Here is a 14,699-nt window from a genome sequence, read left to right on the forward strand (position 1 = left end):
TAGTATGATTTCATGTAGTGTTTTGTGTGTTTTCAGGTAGTATTTAGTGTGTTCTCAGGTAGTTTTTAGTATGATTTCAGGTAGTGTTTTGTGTGTTTTCAGGTAGTGTTTAGTGTGTTTTCAGGTAGTTTTTAGTATGATTTCAGGTAGTGTTTTGTGTGTTTTCAGGTAGTGTTTAGTGTGTTTTCAGGTAGTGTTTTGTGTGTTTTCAGGTAGTGTTTAGTGTGTTTTCAGGTAGTTTTTAGTATGATTTCAGGTAGTGTTTTGTGTGTTTTCAGGTAGTATTTAGTGTGTTTTGTTACGGGCAGCGTTAGGTATGTAGACTATGATGTGGACACACAGGAACAGCAGGTTTGAACTTCTGAGGGAGGACTGGAGGAGATCATTTGTTATCAGGGATCACACTGGGCTGGGCTTCTGACATATGAAGCACCGCGCCTGACGACACGACACTGAACAACACATACAAGTGTTGCTCAATGGATCTTGTGGATTCAGCACTTACTATAAGGGCTGAATCAATAGGTCTAAAGTTATTTTAGTCTCTTTGTTGCATAAAGTAAACAATGAAACATAACTTAACCACATTTTCTATTCATAAGTGGCCCGAGGTTAGAAGATAGTAATTTCAAGCTTATAGAATTACCTTTATTGTAACTGCCTCTTGAGTTATCTTTAATTCTTAAGCACGTAAACAATGGAAGAAAACTCCTCTACTACACGCATGGATTTCACTTTCCTGTTTATAGGTAGGTATTTTGTGCGCTTAATATTTAGTTTTGCATTGTTAATCGCTATGGAAACAGTGCTAGATTTTCACCATTCAGAAATCATATCAGAATCAGACTCAAAACGACTTTTATTCATCCGTGAGTGGAAATTATATTCGTTATAGACATGCAACAGACCAGACAGAAAATATTAGTTAATACATTATTTATTTCTGGGGGTTTAGCTGATGTTGTGTGTTATGCTTACTGTGATACTGATATAAAACGTTTAATTATTTCGTAATTCCGATAGAAAATAATATAGCTAAAGAGAGCACCATATCCATCGTTTTCAGTGGGATCAAATACCAGACATTGCTATAACTGTTAAAAATAAATGAATAAAAACATTTGTTTGGCCAAAAAGTCCTCAAAATGGCAGCTCTAACAAGAAACTAGAATAATTCAAACACATGCAATACAGAACATGACGCAGAGAGGGACATTTAACAAATGAAATAAAATAAACAGTTTCATTTAGTCCAAAGTCCTTTTTTCAAATCAAGTCCAGAGGTCATATTTTTCCATCCGTGTTTGCTTAAGCTGTAAGTGTGATTGTTGTGTTTGTGCAGCGGACACTCCCACGTGTCTGGAGTGCTTCAGCCTGACCTGCAGAGACAACCTCCTGTCCCGTCTGAGGAGGGCTCACCGAGACTCGCTGCTCACCACGGGATACTTCAGCAGCGCCCCACAAAAACCCGAGGGTACGAGCCTCAAACACGAGCATCCGACATTGGAAAAACGGACTCTCGGGGCGAACCACATCGAAAAAATAAGGCATAACATAGAGACTGAAGAAGAGGTTTTTAAAGTTTCAAGCATTTCATCAAAACTTAGTCAACATGGTTATATTTACTCAACATTCTGAAGTTACAGCAGATGTGACAATAGTTATGATTTGACAACTAATAATACAAATAATAATACACCTTTATTTTGTGAAATAATTGTTTAAATTGTCAGAAAAATGTGTCAGTTTTTGTTTAAACTGTGGCTGTATTTTTGATGGAAAGTCGCTTTTATTTAAAAATGTTTTGTAGTTAACAAATTTAAAAAACAAAGGACAAAATAGGACAATTATTCATAACTTAATATGCAAAAAAATTTCACTCCCTTATTTTCTACTTTTACTCCTTTACTTGACTGGTCCATCTCGTTCTTTGTCGTTTTTTTTCCTCGTGATTTCTTCCCCCCTTTCTGTTGTCATTTTGTTGTTGTTGACCTATGTTCTAATAAAAAATAAAATAGTAACAAAAAAAGAAAGGAAGTGCTTAGAGGAGCGTATAAATGCATTTAGTACATTTTCTAGCTCTGACAATTTGACTACTCTATGTCTGTTTCCATGTGTTTTTGGTGAACGTGTGTTTCCTCCAGGTAAATGCAGCCATGGAGGCGTGATGGACAGCAGCAGGTCTCTCGGGGCCAGAGGCGGGATAAACAAGGACAGCACGTCGCCGCTGTTCTCTCCCCATCACTACCTCCACACAGAGGCAGCCCGAGTCGCCGCTGAGGCCACGCTCGCCACGCTCAGAGACCTGCGCGACACCGTGGGCCACCAACTCTTCCTCAAGTGAGACATACGCGCACAGAGATGACTCCAATAATCAGATAACTCCAATAATCAGATATCTCCAATAATCAGATAACTCCAATAATCAGATAACTCCAATAATCAGATCTGAGAGTACAAACGACTACAATAACTATGCCTCAATTTGCCTTAACAAAGCATGAGCAAAGACAAAATTAATTATGAAAATATAGTTTGTTAAGCATGATTCAGGCTTAGCATAAGCATGAACTTAATAACAATAATAAAATCAATAGCGGCAATAACCACAGTAATAAGAATAGTGGCAAAAAGTAAAATAAAATTCCCCCTGTTGTCCAGGTAATACAACTGTGCACCTGTACATGTATAGACATGTACAAACCCAGCATACATACTGTTTATGCACATAAGATAAGATAAGATATTCCTTTATTGTCCACACATGGGGAAATTTCATTGTTGCAACGCTGGTAGATACAGAGGAAAAGAAAAGATAACTTATAGGAAGTTTAAAAAACACTCTCAACAGAAGAACTCTCATAAACAAAAACTCTTATAAACAAAAAGTCCTATAGACAAAACCTCCCATTTCCCAACGGATGGAGGGGAAAAAAATAAAATAAAAATAAATACAAATACAAATAAAAATACAAATACAAAATTAATATATACATATGAACCTATAGTTAATATTGTTAGTATAGACTGAGCTGACTTCCTGTTGTGTCAGTCTGTTGAGCGTGGACCAGGCGCCGGCGCTGGTGTTTGTGCTGGACACGACCGGCAGCATGTTCGAGGAGATCACGGCGGCGCGACTCCGGGCTCACTCCATCATCACGCAGAGAGCGCAGACCCCCCAGCAGCCCGCCACGTTCATCCTGGTGCCCTTCCACGACCCGGGTCTGAAAACGCATTTATTTACACGTTTCATTCTTTTTTTAAATCACATCCTTATTTTCTTTTGTTGTTGTTGTTGCTGCTGTTGCTGTTGCTGTTGTCATCTGTATCATTGTTGCTTCGTTACGTTTTAGACTCAGTGGTGGAAAAAGTACAGATACAAGAGCAAAAAAAAAAGAGTAAAAGTATCACATATGAATATCTACTTGAGTAAAAGTATTGAAAATGTGTAAATTGTTACTTTTAGACTGTAAATTTTAAATATTGCGCGGTTAAAAAGTCAAATGCGGTGATCTTGCGTTTTTTTTAGTCAACCAATTTCTCAATGTTTCTGTGTGACTTTTTAATGTATTTTGTCTGCTCAAAGCTGGGACTTGAACATAAACCTTTAGGCAGTGTCACTCTGAACATGCAAAAAAAAAACATCTAGAAAGTGCATTTTACCGTAGTATCTAGGGTAAAATGTGAGTAAAGTACTGATAATAAACAAACTTACTTGAGTACAGTACTTTTACTTTTGCATTTGTCACTTTCCACCACCGTTTGGACCCAATGACCACATTTAAGAACATTTAAAAAGTACCATTTAACCTTCAGTTTAGTCACATTTTACAAAACTAAGAAGTGGTGCATAAAAGATTGTGTTGAACCTCCCTCCTGCCTCAGAGAGGAGAACCGTGTTCACAATTATTTTACCTTTTAAAAAAATATATAAATGTATACAGTTTTTTAAAACATAGAACAACAAAAACATACACAAAATAAATGCAAAGAAAGAGAAAAAAGAGAGTAATATTTTTTTAATTAATACATTAATAAATTACATTTAAAAAAATATATTTCAATTAAAAATATATATATATTTATTATATTATTTTGTAATTTTTTTTTTAATAAATTAATAATACAAAATAATGATACATAAATACAATAGAATAAAATACAATAAGATAAGACAGAATAAAATAATAAAAACAGTAATACAAAGTAAAATGGCGATGTCCAGAGGAGGTTGAAGCATACTATGGCAAAAATGCAATAATAGTCCCATTTTGTCCATTTTGTTACCACTGACAAAATGATGTTGTGTGACCTGGTGTGTTTGTTTGTGCCCTTGTTGTGCAGAAGTGGGCCCCGTGACAGAGACAGACGACCCTCAGGAGTTCATGCAGAACATGGAGAACCTTCTGGCTCTGGGAGGAGGAGACGAGCCTGAAATGTGCCTCTCGGCGCTTCAAGTAATAACGATTGTGATTAGACATCCAATTCATGCTTTAATATTTCAGAACCTTGTTTTTATGCAGAATAATAAGATATTTGGTTGTTTAGTTGTAAATTATGGCACTTAAATTTGCAAATTGTGTCCATTCAAATTGCGAATTCTGTAGTACGTTTTTAAGAACCAAAAATGTTTTAACAACAGCTTTTTCTTTTGTTACACCACAACCTAGATATGAAATACACCCATTTTAATCATCTATACAGTGAATATGTCAAGTTTCCTTTCTCTAAACGTGCAACAAAATGATAGATCTAAAATAAACGTCAAATGTATTTATGATATATCGATACTCTGTCACCAAATGTAGTACCACGCAGCTACTAAAGGTGTGACACAATATTTTAGTTTTTGGGTCAGTTATTTGATCTCTCAACATTCAAGCTTGCACGTCAAAACAACAACACTGTCCAATCTCCACCTAAAGATGTTTTATTATTACATTTAATAAAATAGTTCCCAAACTTTTCACACCAAGTACCACCAAAGGCCCTCCGAGTAGCAGCAAATCTAAACCGGGTCTAAAACGGGACCAAACTAGGTCCAAACTGTGGCTAAAAGAGAGGTCTAAAACTAGCCAAAAGAAGACTAAAATGAGGATTAAATTGACTTTGTTTTCAGCAAATATTTGAACTGCAGAATTCCTGAAGAATCCAGGTTTGCGAACCACTGAATGAAAATGTATTAAATACATTTTCATCCTAAATTTAAGGAACAGATCAGCTCTATAAGTAGCACGCACAGACACCAAACTCCACAGTCTTGTACCGAACAAGATTTTGACAGATCGTACAGAAGGATTTGGTTTGATTCAGCTCAGAAAAATATGTCCAAATTTGAATGTTTACACCAGTTTTTAGTAAGATTTCGTCAAGTCAACTGTTAAATAAAGTATCTTTTTTTATTTTTTTTTATCAAAGATGTCAAAAAAATAAAGAAATCTAAACCTAACTTTATACATTTATCAGATTTATATGTACCTAATATGGTTAATTTAGGCACTTTTGACACATTAAAAAAAAACATTATTCACCATATATAAGAAAACATTACATGATGAAAAATGTATATATCTAAATTTGAGATTTTTCCCTTCACAAGTAGTTATGAAGAGAATTGATCCATCTCATTTAATTTAGTTCTTCTTTAACTCGTAATAGTGACTAGCGCTGAAGTAGGAGGTTCTGGGAGCTACGAGTGCTCAGTGGTGACTGTGAAAGATCCTGGTGGGTGTGATTCCTCTGCAGGGTTGGGCCTTTTATGTGAACACAACCTTTAAGTAGTGGTAAAAGCCGCAGCAGTTGGCGTAAAAAAATGGTAACTTACATGTCATTCTCCTGTTCCTCCTGTAGTTGGCGCTCACTCACAGCCCGCCGCTCTCCGAGATCTTTGTGTTCACGGACGCTTCGCCCAAAGACGCTCATCTGTTCGACGCAGTGAAAGCCCTGGTGCTGGAGAAACAGAGCAAGGCAAGACATTCACTGGCAGAGGTGGCACTGTGTCGCCCTCTGCTGTCACCAGTGGGAATAAAACATGTTAAAAAGGATAATTAGCAGCACGGCTATTGGCATTTTTACAGATTTTCTGGGAAATTAACAAAAGCAACACTTTTTTCATTTAATGGTTGTTAAACAGTATTGTTTACTGTCTTGGTAAGTTATATAGAGTTGTCAACAAGTATGTCTAGATAAAAACAAACTGCCAAATTGTATAAGTCGATCATGATTTAGGCTGTTTTACACTCTGTTTTGTTTTTAATTGGAGACCAAACTTTGTACAAACCAAACAGTGAAATAAAACCTTCAAAAACAATTTATATACATTCTTATAATAAATTAATTTAAGAATTGTTACAGCAATCACAAGTGAGACTAAACAAAAACAATATTAATATATATAATATTAAATCAATGGGAGGACAAACAAGTCATATTAATACATATAATAAACAAATTAATATATAAAAAAAGATATTGGGAGGAGATACATTGTGATTTTTAATGTATTCCTTATTATAATACCACGATTTACTGTATAATCTAGTCATATAATTTGACAACATCGAATACAGGAGTTTCCAAACTTTTCGCACAATCAACCCAAGACCCCCACTGCAAAATAAAATATATATTTGTAATTAATAAACAAAGAAAGAAAGCGCCCGCTGTGAGAGTCTTGTAAAGTGAACTCGTGTGTCCAGGTGACATTTCTGTTGACTGAGGACCCTCGCTATACGACTGGGAGCAGACGCAGGAGGAAGAGGAGAGGAACAGGACCGTTACCGCCGCACCGGTTCGCCCTTTACTCCTCCCTCTCTTCTCTGTCCGGGGGAATGACCGTCTTCACCTCCAACTCAGACATCCACAGAGTGTCGGCCATCGTGGAGGACAACACCGCCACTGACAAAGTAGAGACGTTATTAGATTCTCTTTCACCGAGCGCGTTTTGAAGAAGAGGATGTTGGATCTCTTTGCTCATGAAAGGATTAGTGTATTAGACAAAGCAGTACATTTTGACTGATGTTGAGGTTATTACAGCCTAGAAAAAGATTTAAAAACAAGTTTGCAGTTTAGATACTGTTTAAAATGTTGAATGAAGGCGAGACACTACAGGTGAATAGGAACAAATCGTACATTTAAAGATATCGATTTGGAAATCTCTCCTGTCGTTCACAAGCGTTTCATCATGTAAAGTTTTCCTATAGAAAGAAAGCATTTTATGTATGAAAATTGCCAAAATTGCACCTGATTTGTGACACTCAAATCTGAAAAATGGACAGACACAGCTTCAAATGTCTTGCTTCCTCTTCTGGACATATTACCAGTATTATATATATAAAAAGTTACAGAGGGGATTTTGGATTTCTTATTCATTTTTTGTGTAAACTTGATCTGACTGAAAATTGGCTGACCTCAAATTTCAATTAAATCTATTTTTTTGACTTGAATAAATCAGACGTAGAATTACATATCAACAAATGCTTCTGTACGTTCTGTCAAAATCATGTAAAGTAAGAACGTGATCGTTATGGACAATTTGTTGCTTCCGTGTGAAAGTTTATATGTTGAAAGAGCAAACTGACCCCAAAAATACAAAAAATGTGTTGTTTTGCCTGTAGTGTCTCGCCTCAATGAACTATTTTCAAAATGCAAACACAAGTCACAGATAACATCATAAAAGCGCGTGTGAAAGTGAAAGATGCTGTACATATGCTGCAGAGAAGAAGTCCCTTTCCTAGTTGATTGTGGTGTAATTGTCTCCTAGGTGACTCTTCTTCACGCAGAGAGCGATGGGCAGCAGTGGTCTACTCACTCTTTTCTCGTGGATGAATCCTTGAAAAACGTCACTCTCCATGTCACTGGCCGTCTTTCCAAATGTCTCCTCACGAGTCCATCAGGTGCAGGAAAAAATAATTAAGTCTAAAGAATAAAGTCTAGAGTCTACAATACATGCGTTCGAGGTGACGTCATACAGCCGGGACGTCCCCATAGCGGCCATTTTAAAAGGGGCACACGATGTATAAAAACCAACACGACTGCATCCTTTTCTACGGCATAATGAGCTACGAATACTTTGATTCTTTAGACGATAACGGCAAAACTAAGGTACACGACAAAGCTATTTCATTTCTTGGTCAGTCAACAGAGCAATGTCCGAACAGAACGCAGGTTTTTGGGCATTTTGGCCTCATAATTCCTGGATTTCGTATGTAGTAGACGTGCTGTTGTGCCCCTTTCAAAATGGCGGACTCGGTTGCCACTGCACAAGTTCCCGGATGCGCAGTAATGTAACACTTGGACACCAACCGCCATAAAACACCAGAGAGGAAGAAAAAGAAGAAGAAGCCTCACAGATTACATGGTGTCGAGTCACAAAATTAAATGCAGCTTCTTCATCTTCTTTGGTGTTTTATGGCGGTTGATATTCAAGGGTTACATTAGCGCCACCTACTGTAGTTGTACGACTTTATCCTTTAGACTTTATTCCCCAGACTCCGCTGTAACTGAGCTGCAGGATGCCTTTCTCCATCACATTGTCTGACAGCTGCGCTTGTGTCTCTTTCAGGGCAAAGTCAGTCCCTTCTGCACGAGCAGGGGCCGTTAGCCGAGACCGAGCACTTTGAGGGTCTTTATCGAGTTCGCCTGCTCCGTCCAGTGCAGCCGGGACGATGGCAGCTCCAAGCCACGAGCGAGGAACAAGTCACCTTCAATGTCATAGGTAAAAACAATGCACTCGACAAGGGGAAACTCTGCAATCAATCAATCAATCAATCAATCAATCAATATCTCTGTTTTCCAATGACTTCTGAGATACATTTACACGAGTAACCTTTTTTTTTACTTTGTTATATGATAGTAGCAGCAGTTATTTAAAGCCCCCTGTGGGACATTTCAGTCTCGTAAATGTTTCTTGTATATCGCATTCAAACCGTCATTATCAGTATTTAGCCTGGCACATTTCACCCATCGTCGCCTAATGTCTGTTTATTGTAGATTTCCAAATTAAAACGAGTATTAATAGTGTATACTTTGTCCAAAAATGCATTTGTTGTACATCATTTGAAATATAATAAATTCTAGTCTCTGGCGATGTGTATGGAAGTAATGTAAGTGATGCACAGACAAAAATACTGCTCATAAATATCGATTCACTTGATATCAACAATAAAATTATGTAATATCACAGTAGACACCCCCCGATCTCACAGCAGTTATTGCCCCAGTGTTAAACAACTGTGGGAAATGTCATCTCTCTGGTCTGAGTACATGAGAATGGTGCTTATTGTAATACATTTGTGCTTATACTTGTGTAATTGTGCACTTCTGTACCCAAACGTGTTAAATGATGTTCTCCCCTCCAGGCGCAACAACGTAAATGAGGCTAAGAAGCATGTGAATTAGCTGCCCCATTGTGCATAGCTTCCCATGCGCCCCCTGGAGGCTTTACCTGGGAGTGTGACACTATATGAGCACTATATTATTCTAGTGGTTTTATGTCAAATCATAACATGTTTGAATCTTTTTTTTTTTTTTTTTTTAAACGGGGAGAACTTGAGGGAAGTTATGTATGAATACTCTTGAAATCTGGATTTTTGAAGACAAACCTAGACCAACTAACCCATGACAGGAAACCCCTAAATAAAGGCAAGACAACACAATTTGATTTTTTTTTTTTTTTTTTAGCTAATTCTTATGAACTTAACTTAACTTTCATTAGAAGTTAATGTGTTATCCTGTAATGCTCTCCAAACTTTTCATGAACAGGGCCTTAACCTGTTCATAATGTAGTTGTTTAAATTTACTACAGCCATTAATATTTGTATTTTCTGTTCTTTGCTAAAAGGAAAACCGTTACACGTTCTTTAATATAGAGGGTAAATTATCAGTGGGGGGTCTGAGGGATGAGGAGACGCTGCAGAGTTTGGAATGACTGGCCTAAAGTATTCAGGACATGTTTCTTTTTACTTAATCAGTGAAATTGGAGTATTTAGATGCATTGATTGAAACAGTACAGTGACTTTCTTCTTGAGTGTCATCGTAGCTGTGTTTGGATGTGTTCCAGGCGACAGCAGCGTGGACTTCCTGTATTATTTTGCCACTGTGACCAATGAGACGCATCCAGGGCTGGCCAGGACGGAGGGAAGTCCTATTGCAGGTGAACTCAAGACTTTACTGTTTTGCAGAAGAAAAATGAGAAGAAAAAATGAGAAGAAAAATGAGAAGAAAAAATGAGAAGAAAAATTAGAAGAAAGCTCTGTAAATAATTCAGTAGAGTCAAGACATAATTGCTCTGTCATTAGAATTTTCCAGAGGGGTGATGATGAGGCAAAATAAATAGCTCACAAAATATTCAATTATCAACTGAGATCAGATCTAAATGGAAATTGGTATTTACAAAAAATTAAAAAAAATTATGTAGTATAAAATACAAACTAGTAGTATTTGCCCACTAAAACAAAAAAAGATTTTACCTTCAAAACCTAAATTGCTTAATGTGTGTGATATTTGTCTATTTAATAAACAATTAGCCTAAAATTAAATTGTGAATGTTTTCTACCCAGGCTCACAAGTCTGAGTGGTTTTAATTTGCCAAAACCTCTTTAATTATTCACATTTTATGTTATTCTGTGGCTAATCCATTTTAACTGTGATAAATTCCAGTTCACTTTTGCCTCCAGTTTAATCTATTTATTTATTTTTGAGATATCATTATTATTTGTTTAAACCTTTAAAGGCTCAATACAGCAATTAAAATAAAATAACTAGATATTAATTCACAATATAAATACACACAAATCTCAATTTTAAAAAGGTACGTTAATTTGAGTGATGAACATTTACTCAAGCAGTAGTAATTCTAGTCATAAAGAATGTCGTATCGAAGCATACCTTGTAGCAGTTGTAGTATTAGTAGTAGTATATGCAGTAATATAACTGTTGAAAAGTTCTCTCTCCGTCCTAACTGCGTCTCGTGTCCTTAGGTGCTCCTGCTTTCCTGGTTCTGGCCGTCACGGGTCTGGCCCCAAACGCAGAGCTCTCCTTCAGCCACGTCACCTTCCTGGGAGCGGACGGGGAGAGTGTCCAGCAGGTGGAGCTCAACTCGTCCTCGCCGTCCCCGTCCTCTGCCCTCTCTGTGGCGGAGCTGGTGGGATGGGTGCGCGCCGTTCCCCGGGAGCCTTTCTGCGTCCGGCTCACGGGACGAGACGGCGGCGGGGCGAAGGTGGAGCGAGTGTCCGGCGAGATGGTCCAGCCCACTCATGTCCAGATACAGGTGAGGGAGACGGTCCGGCCCACTCATGTCCAGATACAGGTGAGGGAGACGGTCCGGCCCACTCATGTCCAGATACAGGTGAGGGAGACGGTCCGGCCCACTCATGTCCAGATACAGGTGAGGGAGACGGTCCGGCCCACTCATGTCCAGATACAGGTGAGGGAGACGGTCCAGCCCACTCATGTCCAGATACAGGTGAGGGAGACGGTCCGGCCCACTCATGTCCAGATACAGGTGAGGGAGACGGTCCGGCCCACTCATGTCCAGATACAGGTGAGGGAGACGGTCCGGCCCACTCATGTCCAGATACAGGTGAGGGAGACGGTCCGGCCCACTCATGTCCAGATACAGGTGAGGGAGACGGTCCGGCCCACTCATGTCCAGATACAGGTGAGGGAGACGGTCCGGCCCACTCATGTCCAGATACAGGTGAGGGAGACGGTCCGGCCCACTCATGTCCAGATACAGGTGAGGGAGACGGTCCGGCCCACTCATGTCCAGATACAGGTGAGGGAGACGGTCCGGCCCACTCATGTCCAGATACAGGTGAGGGAGACGGTCCGGCCCACTCATGTCCGGCCCACTCATGTCCAGATACAGGTGAGGGAGACGGTCCAGCCCACTCATGTCCAGATACAGGTGAGGGAGACGGTCCGGCCCACTCATGTCCAGATACAGGTGAGGGAGATGTCCTGTTTAGCAAGTAGCATTTATCCATCACACCGTACTTCAGACTCTGAAGCTCAGTATCAGGTCTGTCCCGCACCAAAAGGTTAATTATTACGGTTAAAATGGCAGAGAATTTTAAACTTGCAGTATATTTAGCTGTACATTCAGATCTCTTGGTTCAAGCAGAGGGTTTGGAAAAAAACGAAAAAAGGCTGGGAAGCACAAGCCCTTTCGCCTAAGAACAAAAATGACTCAATAATGCTACTGCTTTTCACTGCATGAACAAATAAATCCACCGTGGTTAGGTAGAAAAAAAAGACATCAAACTTTGTGCCAGTTTTTGTTTAATTTAGATTCAGGCCCAATAATTACAGCATCGTCAAACGGGACGAATCATCTGCGATCTGAAAGGTAAACGTGAAGTATTTGACCACTGCAGTGAGAGATCCCGCGTTGATTCTCTTCAGGTCTCCTCTGCGCCTCACCTCGTCCCGGGACACGGCACCACGGTGACCTTTGACCTCCTGAACCACGGCCCGGCGCGGCTCTTCAGCTTGACTGCCGCCGACGACTGCGGCTTCCTCCAGAACAGGGGCCCGCACAGGTACGCTCAGGGGGGGAGGGGGGTGGGATGTGAGGTGACAACGGCTCTTTTCGCCCCCGCGCAGACTCCACGTGGGCGAGCGGGGCCGCTTCAGGGGCCAGGTGGACCTCGTGACGCCCCCCTCGGCCCGTCCCGGCTCCACGGTCACGCTGAGCCTCACCGCCCGCGACATGAGCTCCACCGACTCCAACTACGCCGTGGCCTACCTCACCGTGGTCCCGCCTGTGAGTCAGAGACGATTGGAACTCTTTCTAACGCTCCTTTTCACGTGACAGCAGCAGGTGGAATAAAAGCACGTTCTGTTACTTTTAGATGCCTGATCAACAATATTTTAATAGTATCAAGTTAATTTGGACAATGTTATATACTAAAAACCTGCTCATGATGATGACCCCGATGAAAATACTCAAATCATGACTAATTCAACCAATGGGAGTGGCATTTCATTTTTGTTAGTGTGCCATTCAGAACCAATTTGAAACATTTGAAAAGATGTTTTTGTTATAAAATTACCTTAACTATCCAAGTCTAGTTTCATTTAAACATGATTTAATTCTAACTGAGCTCATTTGGGCAATTTCATCATGCCTGAAAAGGAAACAAGAATGAAAAATAGAATTATTAATTACAAATCAAGCTCAAAAGTTGTTCTTGTCTCGACTTTTCACAGCTCATTTCCTCTGTACGGTTAATTTTTGTTTCTGTATTTATTACTTTATGTCCCCTATCTGATAAAAGAGAACTATCAAGCTTGTCTAACATAAAATAAAAGGAGAAACCCTCTTATTTTCAGTCAAATCAACCACGATTAGTTTGTTCAAAACCTTTTTTGTAATTTTAATAGACATTTTGTATATTTCCTGCCTGAGCTTATTACTATTATAATTGACACCCCAGACACCAGCTTTACTCCTCTTTGTATTTAGAGTTTTAGACAATCTAGGCGCGATCTAAAACCTGATTGTCCTCCGTGCAGATTCTCTTTTAATTAAGAGTACATCAGAAGCCAGAGTTCATTTATGTTGTTACTCCAAAGGGTTCAGAAAAAGCTTCAGTTTTAAAATTGGGGTCGTTAAGTCAGGCGTTTTACAGAAAGTCAATTCTCTTGAAATCAAAAACACATTTTATTCTTTGATAATAAATTCCAACATCTAATTATAATGGATAACTTTGGATCAGTTATAAACGTTTGTTCCCCCCCTCGGTCAGGACCCCGACACAGCGCCCCCTAGCTGCTCCATCACACAGATACAGTCTTCCTGCAACACCTCCGTCTGCTCCGAATCCAACTGGAGCGCATCTCTCGCCATTTCCGACAGGGGGCGCTCCGGACTGGCCTTCATCCAGGTGCACACAGGTGAGGGCGTCGTCACGCTTCACCGCAGACCTCCGCCGGAAGAACAAACCCCCCAAACGCCCCCAAATCACCAGCATCCACGGCGCAATCATCACAAGGCGAAGCTGCGCACCGGGGACGCACCTTTTAATGTCTCCGACTGGGTGTCAGGACCGTCCCAGCCGCTTTGGGTGGGCTACACGTCATCCTGCTGCTCCCCCCGGGCCGAGCTGCTTTTGTGGGACGGCGCGGGGAACATGAAGCGCTGCTATGTCACGTCCGGACAGCAGAGGGCGCTGAGGGACAACAGCAAAGAATTGAGTGGAGCGAAAAGGACAAACGCAAGCTTTGCCGTCATAATGTGGGGACTATTGTGCTGTGTTCTGGGTAAATGAAGCACGCACTGGACTCAAAGTTGCCGTTTGATACTACTGATGTAAATAAATGATGTCGATTTGTATAAAAGTGGGGAGAGTTCTGTTGCGTTTCGCCAGTTTGAGTAATTTTTTGACAAAATTGTACTTTTTGGTTTGGTTTTCCGACACTCATTTTAATTCCACTCGTGTAATATTTAAATTGGACAGTGCTCTTACTTGACAAATAGCTTTACGTTGACAAAATTAAATGATTTGAACATTTGGCCTTCTCAGATATTTAAGTAATTTTTTGCATAATCTTCTTTCAAATCGCCACTTTGTGAATTATTCTATGTTGTCTGTCCGATGACATTAACCCACAAATCATATTTTCAACACCTTTACGTCCAAACTTTTACTCAGAACTCCAGTAGAAGTAGTAGTTTCTCCAAATACTGCATTTCT

The 14,699-nt window shown here is 39.8% G+C and overlaps 1 protein-coding gene across 1 annotated transcript in view; it reads left to right on the forward strand.

The window, feature by feature from the left end:
* The window catches only part of vwa7 (von Willebrand factor A domain containing 7), a 20,153-nt gene extending 5,636 nt beyond the window's left edge, over positions 1 to 14,517 (forward strand). The window contains exons 4-16 of the mRNA XM_072455250.1: positions 1,343 to 1,474; positions 2,145 to 2,340; positions 3,053 to 3,222; positions 4,345 to 4,457; positions 5,851 to 5,967; positions 6,699 to 6,905; positions 7,763 to 7,895; positions 8,564 to 8,716; positions 10,061 to 10,153; positions 10,980 to 11,269; positions 12,406 to 12,542; positions 12,607 to 12,766; positions 13,752 to 14,517. Coding sequence (XP_072311351.1) covers positions 1,343 to 1,474; positions 2,145 to 2,340; positions 3,053 to 3,222; positions 4,345 to 4,457; positions 5,851 to 5,967; positions 6,699 to 6,905; positions 7,763 to 7,895; positions 8,564 to 8,716; positions 10,061 to 10,153; positions 10,980 to 11,269; positions 12,406 to 12,542; positions 12,607 to 12,766; positions 13,752 to 14,273 — 2,423 coding nt within the window. The 3' untranslated portion in view covers positions 14,274 to 14,517. The remainder of the gene's footprint in view (positions 1 to 1,342; positions 1,475 to 2,144; positions 2,341 to 3,052; positions 3,223 to 4,344; positions 4,458 to 5,850; positions 5,968 to 6,698; positions 6,906 to 7,762; positions 7,896 to 8,563; positions 8,717 to 10,060; positions 10,154 to 10,979; positions 11,270 to 12,405; positions 12,543 to 12,606; positions 12,767 to 13,751) is intronic.
* Positions 14,518 to 14,699: the final 182 nt, after the last annotated feature.

The sequence above is a fragment of the Eucyclogobius newberryi genome, unplaced genomic scaffold (assembly GCF_026437365.1).
Source record: "Eucyclogobius newberryi isolate DKJ021-1_F unplaced genomic scaffold, fEucNew1.0.hap1 SCAF_10, whole genome shotgun sequence".
In the NCBI taxonomy this organism is placed as follows: Eukaryota; Metazoa; Chordata; class Actinopteri; order Gobiiformes; family Gobiidae; genus Eucyclogobius; species Eucyclogobius newberryi.